At 40.7% G+C, this 23,929-nt stretch overlaps 1 protein-coding gene across 1 annotated transcript in view; it reads right to left on the minus strand.

The window, feature by feature from the left end:
• LOC108786083 (meprin A subunit beta-like) overlaps positions 1 to 23,929 on the minus strand; it is a 46,699-nt gene that overhangs the window by 9,765 nt on the left and 13,005 nt on the right. Inside the window, exons 6-12 of the mRNA XM_018555302.1 lie at positions 21,950 to 22,128; positions 19,018 to 19,233; positions 15,496 to 15,648; positions 14,159 to 14,368; positions 12,197 to 12,640; positions 8,732 to 8,914; positions 5,568 to 5,781 (exon numbers count right to left, since the gene is read on the minus strand). Of these exons, the coding sequence (XP_018410804.1) occupies positions 5,568 to 5,781; positions 8,732 to 8,914; positions 12,197 to 12,640; positions 14,159 to 14,368; positions 15,496 to 15,648; positions 19,018 to 19,233; positions 21,950 to 22,128 (1,599 nt within the window). The remainder of the gene's footprint in view (positions 1 to 5,567; positions 5,782 to 8,731; positions 8,915 to 12,196; positions 12,641 to 14,158; positions 14,369 to 15,495; positions 15,649 to 19,017; positions 19,234 to 21,949; positions 22,129 to 23,929) is intronic.

Below are 23,929 nucleotides of genomic sequence, written 5' to 3' on the forward strand. Positions count from 1 at the left end.
CTGGCCTGTATGTAACGGACACAATCACCACGGACAATCCTCATCAGATAGCTGAATTCACCACTTAGATCTTTATTGAATGCACCAGGTTACTGGCAGCATATACGATGTGGTAGATGCTAAATTAGAGTATTTAGGGCGATCAAAAAATGAAAATGCCTTTGTGCTATCACAATAGTTATATAAATATGACACATTCCTAGTCATGGTTAAAATGCATATTAATGTTAAATGAGAATTTGTATAGTTTATTTTCCTTAAGCCATTTGCTCATTGGTATAGTATACCTAATTATTATACTGACATCTTGTGGTCGTTTTCGGTTATTGCACCATGTTTTCCTGTGTTCCTATCTCCCATCTATGATGTATTTCCCCTTTCTTCTTGGGAAGTCCTTTTAATGGCATCAAAATGTCTGACAGTAACATGACCACATGTTAATCTGCATTGTATGCTTGGAAATATTACCATCTCTGACCTTCAAATACCATCTGTTCATTCATCTGCTGTATCCTATTGTCTGCTGTAACCCTGCGGCAAACAATAAAGCACTTTGTAGATGAAAATGTATTTGGTGAGTTCAGCTATCTGATAAGGATTGTCTGCAGTGATTATATCTGCTTATACAGGCCAGGCATAGAGGTCTCAGCAAGGGATAAATCGCTAATAAAAACAATCGGAGTCAGAATAGTCTTCCTTTTCTCACATGCACATGTGGCCGGAAAAGGGATAAATCGAACACTGAGGAAATGAGGGAATTGCATCAAACAAGGGAGGAACACCGGAAAAAGGTGTAATACACACAATACCCACAAGATGGCAGCATAACAAATATTAACTATGGCTATACACAACAATACCAATGTATTGCATTAACCATAGAACTGCTGGAGGCAGCACGGACTCACAATTAAAGGGAAGGGATTGCAGTGGGGTGGGGGAGTGAACAATAGCTCAAGTGTCATTGTGGAATAACTCCACCAGACTGATCACAATTGTGTCTAGTATTATAGACATCAGCTGGTAGCTGGTATTTTTGGTAAGTGAGTTGCTATTTTGAAAATACAAAATGCCAGTGTACAAACAACATAGAAATGTTGTCTTTGGTTGGTATCTGCTTTAAAATGATACTAGAAAAAAAATCACAAGTTACTTGGAAATAATTTGTTATATTTTGTGAATGCCATACATATTAAAAGGATATCTAAACTGAAGAACAAAAATTGAATTCCCTAAATATGATGCTGCATTAGTTTTCTTTTTTCCAGGCCAAGTCCATTTTCTGCAAGCAGGATATCATGTCTCTTTATCTTGCCAGGATTTGTATTCTTGTAACTTCCTGCACACTAAATTGATACAGTGGAGTTGATTTACTAAAGGCAAATAGGCTTTTCACTTTGCAAGGGAATTTACACTTTGCAGGGGGTGTTTCCCTTAACTTGGTAAATAATGTTTGTAACCATGCATCAGTGTGCAAAATGGATCAGGTACACAGTACAGCAATCTCATTATGAACGTAGAAAAAGCAATATGGTTATGGCATTCCAACTGGTAAAACAAGAAGGGGGAGCTGAAACAAAGAAGATAAAGTGTATGGCAACCCAAAAGCTTTTTTTTTAGCCAAAAAGATGCCTACTGGGTTCCCAGGCATCATCTTTGGCCATTGGGTCACCACTCATGATGTACCTCCTGCGTATGCACACAGGAGCAGCATCCTCCCTGGCATCAGGATGATGGCATCCTAGAGATGTCTTGAATGGGCTGAGTGTTCACACTGCAGGGTGCATGTGCCATACAATGTACATAGCAAATAAAAGATTGCTGGGGGAGAGAGGAAGAATCTTTTGGCAGAAGAGATTGTCTCTTCTGCCAAAAATCCTTACCTCCCTGCAATGTTTTATTTATTTAAGTAGGCAGATACAAGCTGCATAAGTAATTAGAATGATAGTGAATGAAGATAGCAAATGCATAACTTGTCCAAAACCAATATATGAGGGGAGCTTCCTGTACCATGTGTGGAAAGTTGTCAGGGAAGATTGGGTTGGGGACAATTTTAGAGTGAATATGTCAACCATTGTGAAGTAAAACTAGTAACACTGTGTTTTGTTCCATTGATCCTTCCTAGCACCTCTGTGCTTTTAGATAGCAGGTCATGAAAGGGAGTTTTGTAGACTGTTAGAGGATATACTAATTTCTCCCATTTTATTAGAGTGACAGTTTAATGCCGGTTTAAATCATGTTGCTGCTAAAGTGCTCTCCTCCATTCATTTTCTGTTGAGATCAATTCCATTTGCTGTTACAATTCTTGCAGAACTGTAGAGGTCGGTCTCTTAAATGTTTTGGGTGTTTTTAGTGAATCCACGTAAGTTATTTTTTTTGGAAATGCTGAATCCACATACTGTATAAATCACAGGGTAGCAACAAAAACAACAAAAACAGTACAAAGCGGTATATAAATTGGTTTTGTCCATGTGTAGGCTTTGTTGAAGAGACGTTGCTCACATCTTTCACCCCCAAACCACAGGTTACCAAGGTTTTTGCACCTGTATAAGAAAACAGTGGAAACTGTTGATACATAAACATAAATCTATAAAGAAAGAACAGATGAATATGCTGTTTAACAATGACAGCTGCTGTGTAAAGTCTCTTTATTCCGCCCATACTAAGGTTAATCCAGACATTCTGCTTAGAAAGAAAATCATCTTTGCAAAAATGTTAGACAAAAGCTAATCAAAGATATGAGATGACAGAAAACTGACCCTTACTGCAAATGGAAAATCAGGTAACAATCTCAGGACAGTCTACCTGTCCTTCCACATGCTGGTTGGTGACTGGGGGAACTGTAAGGCCCATGTCACAAAGATGTTTCTGCTACTGCTGAAACAAGGTCTCTAGACAGAAGCAGAGAAATACTGACCTATTTCTATGCCACTTGCTGGTGAGACGTTGCCAGCAACAGGATAACAGATGTGACAAGAGAAGCTCACCATGCATATTTATGGAGGGCTTGCAGAGCTCTTTAGAATTCCTAGCTTGGGAAGGTCATATCATACCTGCACCTCCAACCATTCTCCTATCACAAGAAACCTCAAGAGAAGCAATCAATCAATTAATGCCTGCATTCTGCAACTCTGGCTAACAAAGTAATTTATTATCTGATCATGTATACATTACTGGCAACGATAAATATAAATCTTATAGGCAAGTCTAAAGTGGGCAAATTTTAAATCAAATTATAGCATGTGTGGGCCCTTTAAACACATGCATGTTGCGCCTGATATGAGGCAACTTTAATTTTTCCATCTTCAAATTGCAAGCCCCACATGGAGAGTTCTGCACCATCAGTTTTAAATTCATAATCCACACCTATCCCACCTATATATATTATTATTGCTGTGCATTTATAAATCCTACTTCCTAAACAGCAGAAAGATTAACACCTTATAGCACAAGCATAAAGCCTGAGGACACATCCCTAGCATGACCCCACAAAGAATTAAAACTCAAAGAAAGATTAGTTAAACCCACAAGTGTTTTTGTTACCACCTCTATTTAAAAAAAATAACAAATGGGGCAATTTTGAGGATGATAAAAGGTTTCTAACACTTTTTTAAAGTTAAATAGTATACTTTATAGAGGTATATACAGATCAAAAGGACAACTGAGGAGAAAAAGGGACAAAGGGATTTGGTTCCAAAAGAGGGAGAGTTCCTCCAAATTAGGAGACTTTGCAACCTCCACTATATTTCCAAAAGCAGGGCAAATGGTACCACAATCAAACATGTAAATATACCATATGTGTACTTGACATGCATTAATACCTGCAGCTGCACTCATAATGCAGGAAGAGCCTTCCCTTGGAATACATATATAGAAAATGTATGTTAAGCATTTGCGAATTTAGACCATTCAACAATTTTTAGCACTAAAAACATCTATCCATCTTCCTCCTCCCTGGCAACAATACCAGGCAAATACTAGTTGTCATTTTGAAAGCTGGGACTGGGCTGTATATTTTATGGTAGTGGCTCTAGCTGATCATGTGTTAATTGACACTTGCACAACAGTGTTTGCAGTGTCAATAAGAATTTCATTATTGTTGCTACATTGTAATGACTTCATTAATAGCAGATCAAATGTTTTACTATTTGTTAGTGTAGTGCCCATCACCTTTTGTGATGTGACTACTATGCATTTAGTGATAGCCAGGGCTGTAGACAGCCTGGCTGGAATTGTAGTGGCGATTACATGGTTAATCCCAGGTGTCTAGCCTTGCCTGTACCCCCTGGGCGGAGTGTGACTTATTGTCATATTGAGGGACAGCCAATGGTGGATACTGTAATGTATGTGCTGTACAGCAGCCAATCACTGGGCTTCTTTCAGCCAGTGGTGCATGCTGGGGCAGACTACATATATTAGTGGGAGCTGCCATGTGCTCTCTCTCTCGCCTTGACCAGCCATGGATTAGGGCTGGGTCCTATTCAGCCTGCCCCCCAGGCTACACCGAGGCCTGGGGGTCGGCATAGGCTGAAGTGAGGGAAGAGGTTTCCCTGAGACTTCCAATAGGGAGGAGGCCTGAGAGATGAGAGAAAGAATAGAACCAGAACCAGTACAGGCTCTTGAAGTGCCCTGGATCTATGTGGACTTCAGAGCATGGTCAGTGTTTATTTCCTGGATTGTGGATCTGCATTGCTACTCTTGCAAGTTCTGGTGAGTCTGGAGCTTCTGATGGTTCCCCCTAGACACCTAGAACCCCTATACCCTCGCTCCATAAGAAGATGTTCAATAAAGTGTTCAATTAGCATCATACTACTGAAATGGAAATCAATTTGTGGGCACAACAGCGGTTCCTTGCAGGGAGTTATCGCTACATTATTAACTACCTACAGGGTTATTCACAAAAGGGTGAAGGGTTTGGAGAAGGCAGGAGAAGTGAACAAGCTAGGACAACATAGCTGAACCGGAAAGTGAGCTAAATTGGAGAATTTTTCCAAATCAGCTATTTTGTGAATAACCCTGCTAGTTTTAATAATGCAACAGTATTCGACGGTTACACATTTAACCCCTTCATGACTGACGACGTACAGCATCGGGGCTGTTTAAACAGACTCCCGGCGACTTTTGCCGCCGGGAGTCTGAGATCATTTGAAGGCTGAAGGCAAGCTTGCTCCCGTTATGTACTACAATCACATGTTTAGTCTACTAATTTGTATTATAGACTACCACGGGAGTGAGCTTGGAGCGGTGGCTACTTTACAACACATACAGGGACCATGGGGAACTAAAGTAGCCACCCTGCAGGAGGAAGGACAATGTCAGCACCAATTCAGAGATGATTTGAGGATCTACAGTTGAGTGATACACAAATAAGATACATTGTTAATAGTTAAGGTACTTGAATGCATTTTTAAGATTTAACTCTTGAATTTAGTGTCACTTTAAATTATTCAGCAGCTGAACACATAATTTCTTATTATTATAACATTTACTATTAGGTATGCAATATCTTGTCAGAAGCATCATCTTTGTAAATCATTTAATATGATTTCAGTTTTTAAATATCATACCTGCACGTTTCAATCTGATTTTCTATAATGCAGATGCCATCATTATAGCAAATGTTTTGGCTGCAGAGACGTAGAGCTTCAGATGATGAAGAATTGTTTGGGTTAGACGTAGAGTAGACTGGCTGCGATGAATTGGTTGGGAATGAAGGCAATGGCTGTGAAGAAATGGTTGTGGATGAAGGCAATGGCTGTGAGGCTGTGAGACTGGAGATGTCTGCGGAAAATGAAAAGCAGCAAAAATTTTAAAATACTTTTTTTATGTTTTTTATTGTTTGTATTTTGTATTGTTTTTGCCCCTTACAAATGAACAATAGTTTAGAATCTTCAGCAGGGGTGCCCACAATTTTTTGTGTTGAGATCTACTTTTCAAATGACGAGCTACGTGAGATCTACCAACGAAAAAAAAAACCTCCCTCGCTCTCTCTCTCCTGGCTGTCTCTCCTCACTCTCCTGACTGTCTCTCTTTGCTGTCTCTCCTGACTGTCTCTCCTGGCTCTCTCTCCTGACTGTCTCTCCTGGCTCTCTCTCCTGACTGTCTCTCCTTGCTCTCTCTCCTTGCTCTCTCTCCTGGCTGTCTCTCCTTGCTCTCTCTCCTGGCTGTCTCCCCCCGCTCTCTCTCCTGGCTCACCTTGCTGTATTTTGCAAACAGTGTAGTGCAACAGGCTGTGTGAACTAATATTCTTTGATGTAATACATAGCACTTCAACCACCAGAAAGGTGTCAGGGAGCTTGGCTCAGCAGACTAATAGGTAATCATGTGTGTACAGCTAAATAAATATACCAAAATGGAATCAAGGGGCCGCCATTCACACCCTTTGTGATCTACCAGCATCAGCTTTGAGAGCTACTGGTAGATCACGATCTACCTAATGGGCACCCCTGATCTACAGTATAGTTCATACATGGTAATCTTTCTAATGGTGCAAGATTACATCTAAGTTTGGAACCAGTCAAAGGGCATGTGGGCAGTTTATTAAAGGGCAAGAGTGATCAATTTATCCTGTTCTATGCCCATTCATGCACCACTATCCTGCTACTTCATTTGTGTGAAAGCTGGAGATTTCTCATACCATACTATATGGTTTTGAAGCTTAGTACAGGCTGAGGGAACTGGCAGATGATGAGATTGTAAATTGCACAGCCAGCAGATTGGCAGAATCGTTACACCATGCTGATCCAATTTTTAGCCCATAGACCACCTTTCTCTCCACTTACAGGCTGCCAGTGGACTTCTCTTAATATATAGTGATATTTCTTTGTAGAGGAGGGTAACATAATATATATTATATTTGTGAGATACAGTAACACTTTGTGTGTATTGAAAAAATACCTGTAAATGAAGAGGCCTAATACCCACCTGCCCCCTCGCCTGTTCCTCAATTTCTCACTCTTAAGAATGTTGGATACCTGTGTCACCAACGTTGTTGGTTCCTTCAGCTGACCTCTACATCACTACTGTAATATGGAAGTAACGAGGGAAAGTGGCGGAGAACCAGAAATCCCACACACATGGAAGTGTGTTAGATGCAAAGAGCAAAAATAGAAAAGACTATAAAGAAAGAGGAATAGGTATTGGGACAGGTGAAGATAAGCTTTCTATAAAACTTCAATATGAGAGTCTGAGCGATGCCTAGGGAAGGGGAGACACTTTCTCCTGCATGTAAATAGATAATCTGCGCTTCTGGAGAGAGGTAGTAAAGAAGGAAAATTAAGTGAATACTTAAATAATTAAAAATGGTAGTACAGAAGGAATAAATACGTGAATAATTAAATAATTAAAAATAGTGAACAAATCTAATAAACCCAGAGCAGCTCTAAAAAGGGGACTGAAGAACTCCCTACGGTAATCAATCAAAATAAAAAGCGCTAAAGGTATTAAATATTGTGTATAAAAAGTGGAAGATAGGTTTTCAGGCGGGTCGGCCTGGAGCCTAGTAATGTATATGAAATGTGATTAATAAACCAATACAAAATTGCTGTGATAAAGATAAAACATAAAAACCAATCAAATTGTCCAATAAAGTCATATAAAAATCCTGTGAAACATCAAAAAGTGTTCCTTATGGAAAAAGATTCGGTGAACGGTGAACCCCGTGTACAAACAAAAGTAGCAGTGTATTTAAGGTGGTCCGAACTGCCCCTCTCGGGTGGGTACTCACCAAATAGAAGCTGATCAAAAGAGCTCTTAGTGAGTAATAGACTCCTGCATGCTTAGGCACAGTTGCTTGCCTAGAGCTCAAGGACTGCTTTTCCATACTGGTATGGAAGCACGCCCCTTGACGCAGACTATTTGCATCCAGGAACATGCATCTGTACCTGTTCGGATATGCAAGTTTGGGTTGGCCTGTACCAGCATGCAGCTGCGTCCTGTCATTGAGTTGTACAGGCGCGTGCACACACCAGCTGTCACTTGCGAACGCAGGTTTCTGCAGGGACATGCATGCTGTATGACTGTGCAGGTTCCCGTGAATGTGGTTTTAAAGTTACTGATAAGGCAATATCAGCCCCTAGCTGTACGTTCACAGAACACGATGGTGTATATGGAGGCTTAAAGTGTATCTAAACCCAAGGAGAAAAATGTATTTGAGCTAACAAGTCCTTAGGTGTGGTGGCTGCATTTATTTCCTTTTTTTTCATGTTATGATCCTGTCAGTAATGTACTTATTGTCCTAGGGTGACAACCCTCACTTACTGTATTGTTTTTATGGTGAAGCGGTGTTGTCACCCTAAGCTGCTTGTTTCTGATTTGGACTACAGAGCATCTCCCCCTCCACTTATTTCCCCAACATTGAGGAATGTGTTCTGTAATTTACAGAGGTGAACAGGCCATGATGGATTACACTGTTCAAATGTTCAGTTCACAGAAGTTGAAAGCTAATTGGATTTTTGCCAGGATCAACAGATTGTTTTGCACCTATCAAACAGATATAACAAAATGCTTTCAAATGTATATTTAACAGACTAAAAGGGAGAAAATAAAAGAAATGCATTGTTAGGGTTTACATACACTTTAACGTAACCTGGGAACCTGCATTTTGGTGTTAATGAATGCCAAGGACAAGTATTGTCATTAAAACGTGTTGTTTTTACAGATAACATTTGCAGAAGTACTGTAGCCACTTCACAGAACACGCATAGTATATTGATGTTAAAGCAGCATATACCTTCTGTGGAAAGAAGAATAAAAGCATCTCCGCCTTTCAGGAAGTTATTTCTGTTCAGCCAATCCTTAGATGTGAAAAGAATATCTCCAAAGCCACCGGTTATGTTGTAATAGGTTCCATTAGAGAATGTCTTATTCCACCCAACCAATGCAGGGTTATCCCACAAATATTGTCTGTAACCATCTAAAGATTGAAATACAAATTTAGATGTATAGAACCTGTGAGAATTCATAAATATTTGTAATTGCTTATAGAACATTGCAGATATTTAATAATTTACTCCTCACATAAATTATTGGATACGTTCACAGTTGTGGCAACAATGTTGGCCTTTACACTATTTTCCATAATCTTGCAGCAAACGAAATATGGTGTTTAGTATGGAAACTTTAGGGCCTATTCACACCAGATCAAAATAGTGCTTGCAGCATTTTGATCGCACCGGACCGCAGACATAATGTGTCTTGCGATCTTGTGCGGCCGATCGCATTGCGGCTAGAGGGCGTGGCTATGGTGCCATATACTTCAATGGCCCGTCATTCCCCTCCTGCCCCCCAAAAAAGTGAGCCGGCCGCAATGTGAGGCAGAGCGTTCTGGCCAGAATCGGGTCGGAACGCACTGCATCTGGTGCGAACGGGCCCCAAGAGGTTACAGCTGCTTCTGGATCACCAGGATTAGATGTGGCTTGGGGAACCTAGGCTACAACATTCATAAACCACCCCACATTGAGGGAGGTGATCATGAGGTAATTTGTTTGGGCCCTTAGGGTCATTAGACAGCTTCAACATGCAGGCTAAGATATCACTTAAAGTGACACTAAACTCAGAGTTAACCCTTAAAATGCATTCAAGTACCTTAACTATTAAAAAATGTATCTCACATGTGTATCTCTCTGTAGATCCTCAAATTATCTCATGCTGACACTGTCCTTCCTTCTGGAGGGTGACTACTTTTGCAGGGATCTCAAGTCTCCCTGATGTTCAGGGAGTCTCCCTCTATTAGATAGCGGCTCCCTGGCATTTTCAGTTCCCCATGCTACCTGTGTGTTGTAAAGAAGCCATCGCTGCAAGCTCACTCCTGTAAAGGACTACAATCTCAAAACAAATTAGTAAACTAAACTGAAAGATTGTAGTCCATTGTGAGAGTGAGCTTGGAGCGGTGATTACTTTACAACACACACATGGGGAACAAAAGTAGTCACCCTCCAGAAGGAAGCACAGTGTCTGCACCAATTCAGAGTTGATTTGAGGATCTACAGCCGAGTGATACATACATTTTTGTTAATAGTTAAGATATTTGAATGCATTTTTAAGGTTTAACTCCTGAGTTAAGTTCCATTCTGCCATAGGGAAAGACATCCTCATGTGATCTCTTTGCGTCACCTTAACATATACCAGTTATTTGCTATGAAGTATAAACTGAATATACACTAAAAAAAAACACTAAAGCATAGTTATCCATTCATTTCCTTTCTGGGATAGTCTTTGGTCAAATGAAAGAAAGTTTACTAAACACAATTTATGAAAAGAAAGTCCAATTTATAACCAAAACAAAGGCAATATACAGTATGTGCTTACCTAAAACAACCATTCTGATTTTAAGTTTAATTTTAATTGCCGATAGCCAATTATAAACTATACTATACTATCTAATTTACTATGACCACCAACGCTATATTTTCTTTGCTCCAATATTTACAAATCCCAGAGTATTACATTTCCTAAAAAGAAGGACCATGATCTGATTTCCGTGTCAGGTGCAAATTGCATATAATTTTAAAATGTTCTTTCTTGTGCAACAATCTGACTATCCATAAAAGCAAAATGATTGCGACATATCAGTGCAATTCCCAAGAATTCCCAAGAATAGTGGTTGGGAAACCTGACAGGCAATTCTTATTGAGCTATACTAATTAAAAGAGAACTATGGGAAAACCTTTTTGCCTGTATTTCTCTTTAGGGTCACAGGAGGACATTTACTTATGTCCTCCTGTGACCCAAAATTCAACATCTAGGGGGATACTGCCCCCTATATGCTGCAACGCAACCAGCTCAGCAGCCAGATCCACCCTGCTACCTGATTGAGAGCTGGCTATGACTCTCTAGAGCTGTGTCCGTCCCCTCCCCCATCTGTCCCTCCAGTCAGCGCTGGAGGACTGGAGAGAGGGGAATCCCTGTGGGGAGCAATGGCTAACAGTCACCGCTCTGTGCAGGGATAAGATTGTGAACTTAGCAATCAGAGGTATGTGATCGCTCAGTTCTTGATCTATAGAGCCGACAGATGACAGCTGCAGTGTCACATGTCTGCTCTAATTATTAGGATGACTGTATTTCAATCATTCCATAATTCTCCTTTAAGCAGATAAGCTAGCACCATGTATAAATCTTACTGAAGAGTTTATCTGACATACATATCCTGTACATGTCCATGTCTGGTTGAAAAAATGAAATGTTAAGAAATAATGATGATAATAATAATAAAAATAATAAAAATAATATGCCATTAAAGCAAACCTGTGCTTTGGCCATGTAGGCAAAAGCAACAAATACACTTGTTGTGTACCCTGCATATAATGACCTTTCCTATACTCCCACCACTGTTTTCATCCACCCCAAGTGAATAGAAATACTTGTTACTTGTATGTATAGGAAACATGTGACCCTATGTCCTTCATCTCACAATAGAGTGCTGGGTGCCTAAGTGACCAACTGCCAGACTCTTGTGTCCTCATGTGGGGATAGGGAAAAAGTCCTTACTCGAATGTATGCTCTGAGTAGAGTGGCTTGGAGCTTACATAGGGCTTCTTCTCCTTGCTTCTATGGGTGAGCAAAGTGAAGGAGAAGTAAGCATAAGCAGCTGGGAGGGTTGAATAATTAAACCCAAGAACAAAAATGTAATATATGACAGCATACTACTCTTCAGATGTGGTGTTTGCATTCCTTTTCATTTTTCAGGCTAAGTACAGTTTCAGCAAGGACAGAAAATAACTGTTCATCTTGCCAGAAATACAGTGTCCTTGTCACGTCATATGAGTTGAACTAAAAGCAAAAGAAATGTTATCTCTGCCTTATGTAAACTACTAACATCCCCACCCCCATGTGAATGGAATGAAAGAAGATAGATATGTTTGTTTTGGTTGGGTGGCAACCATGGCTCCCTACATATATACAGTGGAGAGGAGTGATCATAGCTACCCTCATGATTACCAGGTGAAAATAATAAAAAAAACAGCCTGAAAAAAGAAAACAAATACAGTCACCACATGTAAGAAGTGTTAAGCTGCAATATATTAAATCCTTGTTTTTGAGTTTATATCTGCTTTAAGTTAGGGCAGCTGTAGCTGTATCCAGGCGATCCAAGCAAGATATGAAAAAAATCAAACACAAACATTTTCCTGTCTGAAAACACTCCATGGTGCGCATTCTATTTTGTTTTCCTCCACTTCTTTCTGTATCAAAAACTTACTCATGGTTTGATCCGTTGTAATACTCTTCATGTTTGTTACTCGCTGTTGAGCATCTGCATTCTGGTCCAGGAACTCTATTGTCACTTGTCTCCAAAGACAGGGCCACTGAAGAGTTTTATCATTGGCCCCTGATATCAGGAACAGATATGTTGCAATGTTCAAAGGTGAGACTTCAGAAAGGAAGTCATATAATCCAATCTGAAAGGCATAGCCATCTTTAGAGTAGAAGGGAGGACTGTAAATGAATGTGTTAGTCACATTTTGTGTGAAGTTTCTGATATGCCAAAAATGTTGTGGACATTTTGTTTCAGATAAGTTGATGTCATCAATCGAGAAACCACCAGTGGAATTTCCATTTCCTTTGACTACTTGAAATACATATCTGAACTTATATGTTGCATTCAATGAAGAATGGTGGAGCTGCCAGAAATCAGCAGGATTACCTGCAAATTGCAAAAAACAGTGGTCATTATTGACATTATCGCACAAGCACTGTCTGAAGTGTTATACGATATAACAACCAAGTCAACACAAAAATGTAATTCATGAATTAGCCATTCATAGGTTAGCTACCAAAGACACAATGCCAGATGGATGTATCCAGCACCCAAAACAGCTTTTCCCTAATGATAAATTAGTTGGTATACTTGCTGGCGGTTTTTTAACCTATATTTTTATTTGATTGGTGAGTGCTGAGTTTACTTCCTGCAGGAAGTAAACTCAGCACTCCTGTAGCATAGTCCACAGGCCTTCTCACCTTCTGACTTGAGGTACAATAACTTATTATGCCATGAAGTTGTAAACCTAATTTCTTAAAGGGTAATTCCTCTTTCCCACGTGAATTTGGGAAAATTGAATTACCCTCTCCAATCTGGCACCCTTTCCCCCTTTGCTATACTTACCTTTTGGGCAAACGCTTCTTCCCCTTAGATGGTACATGTGTGCTATCTGTACCCCGTACTGCCAAGTAGCACAGCCCTGCACTCTGAATTTTGATCGAAAATGGTAAGCACTCATTGGTCAGCGTGGTCAGGTGACCTTAGGTCCAACACTGCTCAAATTAATTTTAGTGCATGCAGACACAGTATTGGTAACATACAAAAATATGTTGTGTTAAGTAAATAGAAACCAAATATGCTAACATGACATCCAAGGTGGCAGGTCCCAGCAGCACTCTCAGGGCTTTTGGATGTGTACAGAAATGACAAACCCCTAATGGCTTTATCACTCTTTGGAAACAAATTGTGGAAATGTATAATGCTAGTATGGCAGAAAACAGGGTAAGGACCAAACATGTTTAATAATACTTAGATTGACACTAAACTCAGGAGTTACCTTATTTGTGTATCACTCGGCTGTAGATCCTCAAATCATCTCTGAATTGGTGCTGACACTGTCCTTCCTTCTGGAGGGTGGCTACTTTTGTTCCCCATGTTCCCTGTGTGTGTTGTAAAGTAGTCACCGCTCCAAGCACCTGTGGACTCCAGGGTCTTGAGGACATAACTATCCAACTCATTGGAAAAGCGTGCTAATGTCTGTTATTTTTCTATGTGCTATCTGCTCCATGGCATAAACATGAACATGAGCATCCATGTTTATAGCTGAAGCTGTGCCAAGAGACACAAGTAGCCAGTCAGACTTACAATTGTGATACAATGGTCATGCTGTCTGATCATCCTGCTTATGTTTTGTGCAATTAGAAGTGCATGCCAAAACTTGTATGTTCTGTTCTGTGATTGAGCTAAGAAACCTATGTGAAATGTGTTTTCCTATGATAGCACAATTGATTTTTGTATTTTGTTAAATAATTTCTGCTTAGGATGGACGCCCATAAATACATATCTTTACACCAAACTTCATTATGGTTTTGTTATATTATGTATTCACAGGCTGTGCACCATTTCTGCAGAAGGCAGTTCTTGGTGTAGTCTCTTTTATTGTTGTTTATTGTTAGTTCTTACCGGATACAGAGTCTACAAATATAAGGGTGCCATTGGGAGAGTCTGTTGTATACTGCTTGATCCAGATGTTGAGCTGGTCAGTTTTGCTACCACTGTTATAGTAGAAGAATTCCAGACACTGATATCCTCTGACTGGATAGAATAATCTGCTTTCAAGTACACTTGTATCCCCAGTGCTACCAGTGCTAGTGCTGAAGTGCATAAAATAGCCTAAAAAAGTTATAAATATAAAATTAATAAACTATAGCAATAATCATGTAACAATACAAGTAATACATCCAGCATTTCAGATACCAACTATAAATGTTCTAGTGCAGGTTAGAAAATGAAATCGCATAAACTGCCGTTTTGTCAGCGCAGCCGTGATTTCTTTCCTCCCTGCTGGGCGCTGCTCTGTGTGCCCAGCGGGGAGGAAAGGAGAGGAGAGAAAGTGACAGCCGGCCGAGCGCTGCGGGAAGAGAGCGCTGTGAGTGGACGGTGTCTCTTCTCCCACACCGCTCAGCCGCCTATCACAGTCCAGAAGAGCGGTGTGGGGACGGGAACAGCGATGTCACAGGAGGCTGGGCTCTCCTCCCTGCTCTGCTCGCTCAGCCTCCTGTGACAGCATGTCAGAGAGGAGATCGAGAGCAAACAATGAATGATCGCTGAGTGTTTGTAGATAACTGAGGGCATAGTATGTTTACTATATCCTCAATTATGAATGAATGGGAAGTGATCTACATCTCCTCCTGTTCATTCATAGTTGTAGTTATAGTAAACATACTCTGTCCTCATGTTATCAAGGAACAGGAACTCATAGTGGATTCCTGTAATTGATAACAGGGGATACAGAAAAAGAGATTGAGGACTCTGTTCTCAATCTCTTTTTCTATTTTAAAAGGGAAATACCAGGGGTCTGTTTAGACCCCCAAATATTTCCCCAAAGCACCTAAAAGTAAAGTAAAAAAGTAAAATATTTAATAAAAAATTAATTTCAAAAAATTTAAAAGTTCATAAAAAATTTAAAAAATTAAATATTAATAACTCTGGTTACGCCAGTGCATATGAGCCATGTGGAAAATTGTCAGGTGACTGCACCCAATAATAATATTCTGACACTAGCCATCAGTGGAGATTCCTTCATCCACACTTTAGTGTTTAGTGTGGATGGGCGAATCAAGTGATTTTTCTCATTCGGTCCACAAGGCTGAAAATTAGAACAAATAGAAAATATGTCCAGCTTAAATAAACATTATCCAAGGTTTAAATCAACGTAAGCTATGCAATAGTTTGTTATGGATGTATCCAGCAGATAAAGTAAGGAAACGCGTGTAATATATGTAATGAATGTCCCTTACCTTTACCATTTTGCATATAGGTGTGGTCTGAATCTGGTCCTCCTGGTGCTGAGGTAACACGCTGCCAATCGCCGCTGTCAACCGAGCTCTGCAGCATGGCACACATTTCATCAGACTCAAAATCACATGAATCCAGAAAAGTAAGCGAGGAAGCTAAGAAACAGATGTAGAATACATATATTAAGCAAATTCCAGAAAGCATAATACCCTTGAAATGTAAAATATAAAATACATATACTGTGCTGTGGGTATGCCCTGTATTAAATATTTATTTGTATTAATTATGGGGTTTTTTTATAAACAGAAAAAAAAAGATTAAAAAATCACTTAAAAGTCTAAGGTACATAAATTTACTAAGCTTGGAGAAAGCAGATTCTGGAGCAGCTGCACGTGACAACCAATCAGCTTCTAGCTTTAGTTTTCAAAGTTTAACTGAACAAACTAAAGAGAGAAGCAACACTGCTTTTCCCTCCCTCTGCTGCACAGTGCCCCAGACATTGTATGACTAGTGCTATTTATTTGTCTTAGATTGAGATAAATCTTGCAATAAATGGCTGCTTACTTTACATACATACGTGCATTATTTATTATGCACATTTTCATAGTTTGTGCTAATGTGCAGTGCTCTCGCCTCGGGCGCAGGTGCGTGGGGTGTCGCAGCCAGAGCTCAGCCAGCAGGGAGAAGTGGGGCTTCTCCTCTGGATCCCCGCTGTTCTCCCCATCTGTATGCAGTGGGGATCTGAGGAGAAGTGAAGCAGTGCAGCCGGCGGAGCAGAGAGCCACTGTCACAGCAGCATGGCCGAGCAGTGCAGAGAGAGCGAGAGCAGCTCGGCCTGGATCTGACAGCCGGCGGCTCACTCTCTCCTCACCGCTCGGCCATGCTGCTGTGACAGCGGCTCCCTCCTCCGCCCAGTCCTTTGTGTCCCCGGTTATAAATGAACTGGAAGTGCTTTACATCACTTCCTGTTCATTCTCAATGGGGAGTAGCACTCATTGCAGAGGCTTCTACCAATTCAGAAACAGCTTGATAGTGAATGAAAAGCCTCTGTGCTTTCCATTCATTTAGAACAGAGGCTGCAGAAAAAGAGATTGAGGACTTTGTGTCCTCTATTTCTTTTTCTATTTTAAAAGGGACCCCTAATATTTCCCCTAAGCCCCCTCAACAGAAAAAAAGAAATAAAATAAAAAATTATTACAAATTAAAAAAACACATCCTGGAGGCGGGGCGCATAACATCACATGACACAGAACAAAAACTTTATATTTTATTATAAAGCGCAGAAATTGGCCATCTAGGCATTGATTCTTGCTCACTATCATATTGTTATATATATCTTGGAAATTTTGTAACCTCACAAGCCTGAGATTTGTGGCAATACAATGGCATTTGTAACAATACATGGGCAAAAGCTGGTACATGTGTGTGTAGATGAGCAGCAAGAGGGTAACACAATGGCAATTGTGATAATAGGGATCAACAAACAGGCAATCATGGCACACTGGCAATCATGGTAATATGTGGCTAACACACTGGCAATTGTGACAATACTTGGCCAACAAATGTGAGCAAAAATACAGCAATTATGACACTTGGAGGGCAACAAATGTGGGTAACAAACTGACTTTAAATGGGCAAGAAACAAGCAATTGTGGCAGCATTTGGGTAAGACACTGACAGTCGGGACAATACATGGACAAGAAACAAGCAATATTGATGATATATGGGCTAACACCAGCTGAGATTTTTGTCATGATGCCAGTGTCCCTGCTAATTAGTGCAATGATAAAAATATAAACTTTGTAACTAATAAACAAAACACAACTATACAACTAATAACAATAGTTTCATGTCTGTACTATGCAGGACACCCCATGCTGGTCTCTGTAGCTGCTTATACTCACCCTCCTTACTCTCCCCTGCCCCTCTATTCAGGATTTTTAAAGTAAAACATTTAAGAGGTGGTGGGGTTTCGTGCTCACTTAAATCCAGACCCAGGAAACAAAGCAGGCCTCCCTTGTTGGGATAACCAGAAGTGACTCAATGTTCCAAAATAAAAGGCACCAAACCAAAGGGTTAGAATCCAAAAGTGCTTTATTTGCTCACAGTTTGATTTAAAAAAAACAAACAGCCAATGTGTTTGGTGGGCAACAACATTCCCCCTTCATCAGGGCTTAGAATGGGATAAGGATTTGATTGGAGTCAAAAGACACTATAACAAAATGGATCTTTATATGATTTGATAAAAAGACCTCCTTTGGGACTTTATTTGTAATTGGCAGCAGCTGAATGGGACACATTTGGTACTTCCTGGTATGCGGAGCATGTAATTATCTCTCCATTAGACACGTGCGATTCGTTTTGTAAAGATTCGTTATTCGGACACAGGCCCAGCAGGGCAGGAAAGGGTGTGGCGATCGAGCGCCCACCCTCCCTCCTGCGCCTTACCAGACCACATGCCCTAGGAATGAGGGTGTCCTCATGCCAATGAGGACAAGGTCCCCTCCCCCACAACCCTGACTTGTTGGTTGTGGGGGTCTGTGGGCAGAGGAGCTTATTTGCATTGGGCCACCCCTTTAATTAGGGGCACCCAAATGTAAAACAAAACATACCACACTTTTAGAAAAAATTCTTTTATTGAAAAAAAAAGTACATTTTTGACAATTTCTTTATTTTAAAAAAATGGCTCCATCTATGTAATCCAGCGTCTTTAACGATGAACGACGCTCACCAACTCGCCAAAATAAAAAGTCCCACCGTACGACAACCCATTCCGAACCCGATGAAAACTCGCCACAAAACTACATCTCTGGCCAGATATAAAACCATATCGCACTCATCTAAAAACAGGACCATAATACATATAAATGGCATGTATGTATTATGGTCTTGTTTTTAGATGAGTGCGATATGGTTTTATATACAATTTTTTCTAATCATGAAATTACCTTATTAAACATGAATTTTACTATATAAAAATGAGTTACGGGGTATTATGTCTAGCTGTATCTTCTTGCATTATTCATAAGTCACCTTGAAAGCCCCATTTTTTGGATGGTATTTATGATTGTATTCAGGGGTTGGTGTCTCTGTTTAGGGCTGATCCTAATATTTGTCTTATAATAATAACGATAAATTAAAAAAAGTTAATTTATCAAGCAGTCATATTGACTGCTTGATATAAATTGACAGGGGGGGGTGGTATTATTTGATATGTACAGGGGTTGTATTGTTTTTACGTGTGGTGGTGGTGTGGTGGTGGGGGGGTGGATGGGAGTAGAAGTGTATTAGCATACATTCACACCTTTATTTTAGGTGCAATTAAGGGATTTCTGCGTCAGGAACTTGCGTTTTCCTGCAGCAGAAATCCCTAAATTGGCATTTACAAGTGGCAGCTGTCACCTGAGTTAATGATCAGGTGACAACAGTTGCATGTAAACGCCTGCACACCGCATGTAATGATACGTGATATGTTTACATTCTGTAAACACCAATACACCACTGCATGTAGGGGTTAAACTTACTACAATTGTAGAGCCGGTTCAGTTTTAGAACATCGTCTGGGCTGAGGTCAGTCTGCTGCCCAATGACATTGTTGAACTGAGCATTCTTTGTAATAATTGTTGCCTTTCCAGTGGAGAAAGCTTTGTTGCTGTAGTGCATGACAGATGTGTAATCGTAAGGGACATCCAGAAATGTTGCTATTGACTCATCATACAATTGAAAGTTTGACACTTGGCCTAAAGAAATAAAAACATTAAAGAAATACAAATTCATTAGAAAATAAAAGGAAAAGCTATAAGGAAATATCCTGGCTTACAATACATGCATTTTCAGAACACATTTCTTTATTTCAACACATACCGTTTTAAATAAGGCCATTTTGGATTAAGTGTTTTTTTTCACTTCCTGTCCTGTACACACTATAGCAATTAAGAGGAATTCTTTCCATGCTCCATATAGACCGCAATAAAATCCTGACAAAGGTTCTAACCTCTCGCCACTTTGACTTTAGATACTTTAATCTTAGCTTGTAAAACTGTACTAACATGAAGAGCATTAGTAAACATCTGTAAACCATTCAACACTCCCAGACTGGAGTAGGAGGGCATGTAAAGTGTATTTCTATTTGTGAAGCCAGATTGGGATTATCTGTAAAAAAATAAGTCAAGGCAACTGGACTTGCTCTATTTTTCGTGAAGATGTTTCACTGGACATCCAGCCAGCTTTCTCAATTCAGAATGACTTGTACAAAAAATTCTATGGGAATAAATATGGTGAATTTAGCTCCAACAGCTGGTTGTGACTAACAGATTATGTGGATTGGAGCGAAATTCACCATATTTATTCCCATAGAATTTTTTGTACAAGTCATTCTGAATTGAGAAAGCTGGCTGGATGTCCAGTGAAACATCTTCAAGAAAAATACAGCAAGTCCAGTTGAGGTGCATGATGTGTGCATGGGAACACATAACAAACATATAATGGGGGTTATTTAAATTTGACTGCAAAAGAGGAAATCCACTTTAAAGTGATTCAGGAAGGCCATTAGAAGCTATGAATGCTATAAATGTGTTACCAATGCATGGGAAAGCTGGTACTAATGTGTTAGGATGTTAGAAACACAAATTATAATAATAGAAAAACAAAAAGTGGCATATCTATTATCTACACATATCTATGCACAGCAGGATATATTTTACTTTTGTTTGACTAAACATATTACTTTAGAGGTATTTTACAAGTATTTAGTTTCATTGTTTAAAGGGAATAAAAATCTGTGCAGCCAATGAGCCATTGTTTAATTGCCCAGAGAGAACAATAATTTCAGGAAATAATCAGTCAAGTGTTGCTAATTCCGTGCACATTCAAGTTATCCAAATCATTTTTTTCAAACTGAAACTAGTGTAAAATACTACAATGCGCCTTGATATCAGCTTTCTAGAAAGTCTTATATAGCCACACTCAGATTAGAGGTGAGAGGGCAAGTACTAGAAGCTAACAGGACTCTGCTGTAGCACACATACACTAACAGAAAACACAGAGACAGCAGGATAGAACAGAGTGCACAGAGCAATGACTCATTATTGAGGTCCTGTTCCTTCATTGCCCAAACGAGTTGGGGGTGTACCATTGACCCAGCTGGGCTACTGCAGTGGAGGCAGAGGACCTGGCTGTTCTATTTAAGCAGGAGAGCCTGATTCCCTAGACAGAATGCACAGAAAGAAATACACATGTGCATTCATACTCGTCTGAATTTACATTCGGACGAAAATCGTAATTTCCGGACTTTTGGATGCATCTGAATGTCCAAATGAAACAAATAACGAATTCGGACATACACAAATTTTTGATAACAAAAATTTGGATGCGTCTGAATTTTGTCTGAATGTAACTAATAATGTTGTTGAAATTTAAAAAGAAAAACAGTGTGGGGACCCCCTCCAATTTATACCAGACCCCCCTAAAATTCCTTTCCAGATCATTGATTGGAGCAGCAGCCTGGCAGAGCTGCCCCTCCTGCACCATACCAAGCCATATGCCCTCAACATGGCGAGGGTGCTTCGCCAGGATCAGATCAAGGGTCTGGTAAGGAATTTTAGGGGGTACCCCACACACTTTTTTTTAGCATGAGGTCCCCTCCTAAAATTACTACCAGACCTAAAGGATCTGGTATGAATTGGGGAGGGGGACCCCACGGTGTTTTGTTTTTTTAATTTTCACATTTAAAAACAACTTAACTCCAACCAAATAGATTCGAATAGATTTGAATCCCGAAAATTAAAACTTCCGTTGCGTCCCGAATTCCAAATATCGAACAGATCCGAATTTCAGAAAAAATAAGAAAATCCGAATAGATTTTGATAAATAAAATCTAAACAAAAACGAAACTAAATTTCGCACCATGCACAAGTCTGGAGTTAAACTACAGGTAAACAGGTCCCATATATTTAAATAAAATGTGTATTTAGTTGTGTAGTATCCTTGGGACAAATGTAGCATTTTACGTCAGGTCTGTAAATTGCTTCTTACAGTTTTAGGAGTTTATACCCTAAAGCAGTGGTTCTCAACTCGTGGGTCGCGACCCAAAAGTGGGTCGCGACACCTTCTGCAGTGGGTCGCGGTGTCATTTCTTCATGGAGCGGCCCATCTGCAGTAGAGCAAAATAGAGAGGGGAATTTGTAGTACAGCTTGTGAGAACTCCATAATGTAAAACTGTCCCCTCTCTCCCGGCCTCCCCCGGGCTCTCCGATAAAGTGGTATGGCCCAGGGAGAGAAGGGACTATTTTCTCACTTTCGGCCGGCGCATTAATATCAGGAGCCGCGGCTCCCGACAAAGGAAAAATGTGGGTCCCGAGGTTACACAGGTTGAGAACCACTGCCCTAAAGAAATGTCGGGTTCAATAGATGAACATGTTTATATTTGATCCTAAATTTACATGTGTTAAAGCTTACTAGACTGGATATTTTCCCAGACAATGGTCACATAGTCATCACGATCAGAACGCGACTGTTCATGCAAAAAACCCAGTGCATGGAGAAGTTTGTGCTGAACTATTTCCACATTATCACAACCAGTTCCAATAGACAGCATTTGTTTTCCAATCTGCTGGTTTCCAACATAAGAATAACATCTAAAATAAATAAGAAAAAGAATAGTTAAAAAATGGCATATATATATCTATATAAATGTGTTTAATAGAGGACAATACATTCTACAGCAATACAAAATAATATGAAGATACATACTCTGTGTTGTTCTGGGTTGGCACTCTGATGTCTCCAGGTGGCCTAGTGGCCTGTGCGGGCTCTCAAATGGGCTGTGCGGGCTCTAAGATGGATGTGTGGCTCTTAGGTGGGATGTGCAGCTCTCAGATGGGCTGTGCGCACTCTCAAGTTAGCTATATGGCTCTAAGATGGGCTGTGCGCACTCTCAAGTTAGCTATATGGCTCTAAGGTGGGCTGTGCACACTCTCAGGTTGGCTATGTGGCTCTATGGTGGGCTGGGCACCGCTCAAGTGGGCTGTGCGACTCTCAGGTGGGCTGTGAGCCTCTTAGGTGGGCTGTGAGCCTCTCAGGTGGGCTGTCTGGGCTATAGTGTTTCACCAGGGGTCCACAGGTGGGCAGAACGGTGTCAGGGAGCTGGAGGATGAGGAAGAGGAGGAGGCAATGACAAATATGGGTGCCGAGTCCCCAGCAAGAGCGATCTCGGGCAGCCGCATCTGCCTAAAACTGGATCTTCCTCTGACCTGCGGGCGCCTGTAAACAGGCAAAGGCTGGCCACAGCTCAGAGAAAGATCTGGTTTCAGGCAGATGCGGCTGCCCGAGATTGCACTTGCCGGGGGCCTTAGCAGCCGCATCTGTGAGAAAATGTAAAGTGACTGAGTGTCTTGTGTCTGGGTGTCCTCTGACAGCCGGACACAAGACTCCAAAACTATACTGTCAATGTGAAAACCGGACGGGTGGCAACCCTAAATAAGACAGTGGTCACAGCTGATCTCATAGACTCCTGTGACCTGACATGCATCACAGAAACATGACTAGATGAAAATGCAGGACCCATCTTAGAAGCAGCATTACCAAGCAACTACACAATATTTTACTGCCCAAGACAAGATCCCTTGAGTGGGGTAGTTGCAATCTGCTTTAAATCCTGACAGTCTGGATGTCACAACACTTCTTCAAACTCAACCTTTCTAAAACTGAGCTCATGATATTTCCTCCTGCCTGTGCACCTTCCCCCAACTTTTCCCTTGAGATTGATAACACAACTATCCAACCCTCCCCCCATGCCAAGGTGCTAGGTGTCATCCTTGACTTGGACCTCACCTTTCTTCCCCACATCCAATCCCTATCCAAATCTTGCCGCCTTCACCTTCGTAACATCTCCAAAATACGCCCCTTGAAACCAATGAAACCGTTAAATTACTCATCCACTCACTTGTTATCTCCCATCTTGACTATTGCAACTCCCTCCTCATTGGCCTACTACTACACAGGCTATCCCCCATTTAGTCTATCATGAATGCTGCTGCTAGACTCATCCACCTAACCAACCGCTCAGTGTCTGCAACCCCCCTCTGCTGATCCCTGCACTGGCTTCCAATAGCCCAAAGCATAAAATTCAAAATATTAACAATGACTTACAAAGCCGTCCACAACTCTGGCCCCGACTATATCTCAAACCTTGTCTCAAAGTATCATTCTAACCATCCCCTCCGCTCTTCCAAAGACCTCCTGCTTTCCAGCTCCATAGTCAACTCCCCCCATGCTCACCTCCAGGATTTCTCTAGAGCAGGGGTCTCAAACCTCCGGCCCTCCAGCTGTGGTGGAACTACAAATCCCATGAGGCATTGCAAGATTCTCACAGCCACAGGCATGACTCCCGAAGAGAGATGCATCATGGGATTTGTAGTTTCACCACAGCTGGAGGGC

This window comes from Nanorana parkeri, unplaced genomic scaffold, assembly GCF_000935625.1.
Source record: "Nanorana parkeri isolate BGI_ZX_2015 unplaced genomic scaffold, ASM93562v1 scaffold191, whole genome shotgun sequence".
Taxonomy (NCBI): domain Eukaryota; kingdom Metazoa; phylum Chordata; class Amphibia; order Anura; family Dicroglossidae; genus Nanorana; species Nanorana parkeri.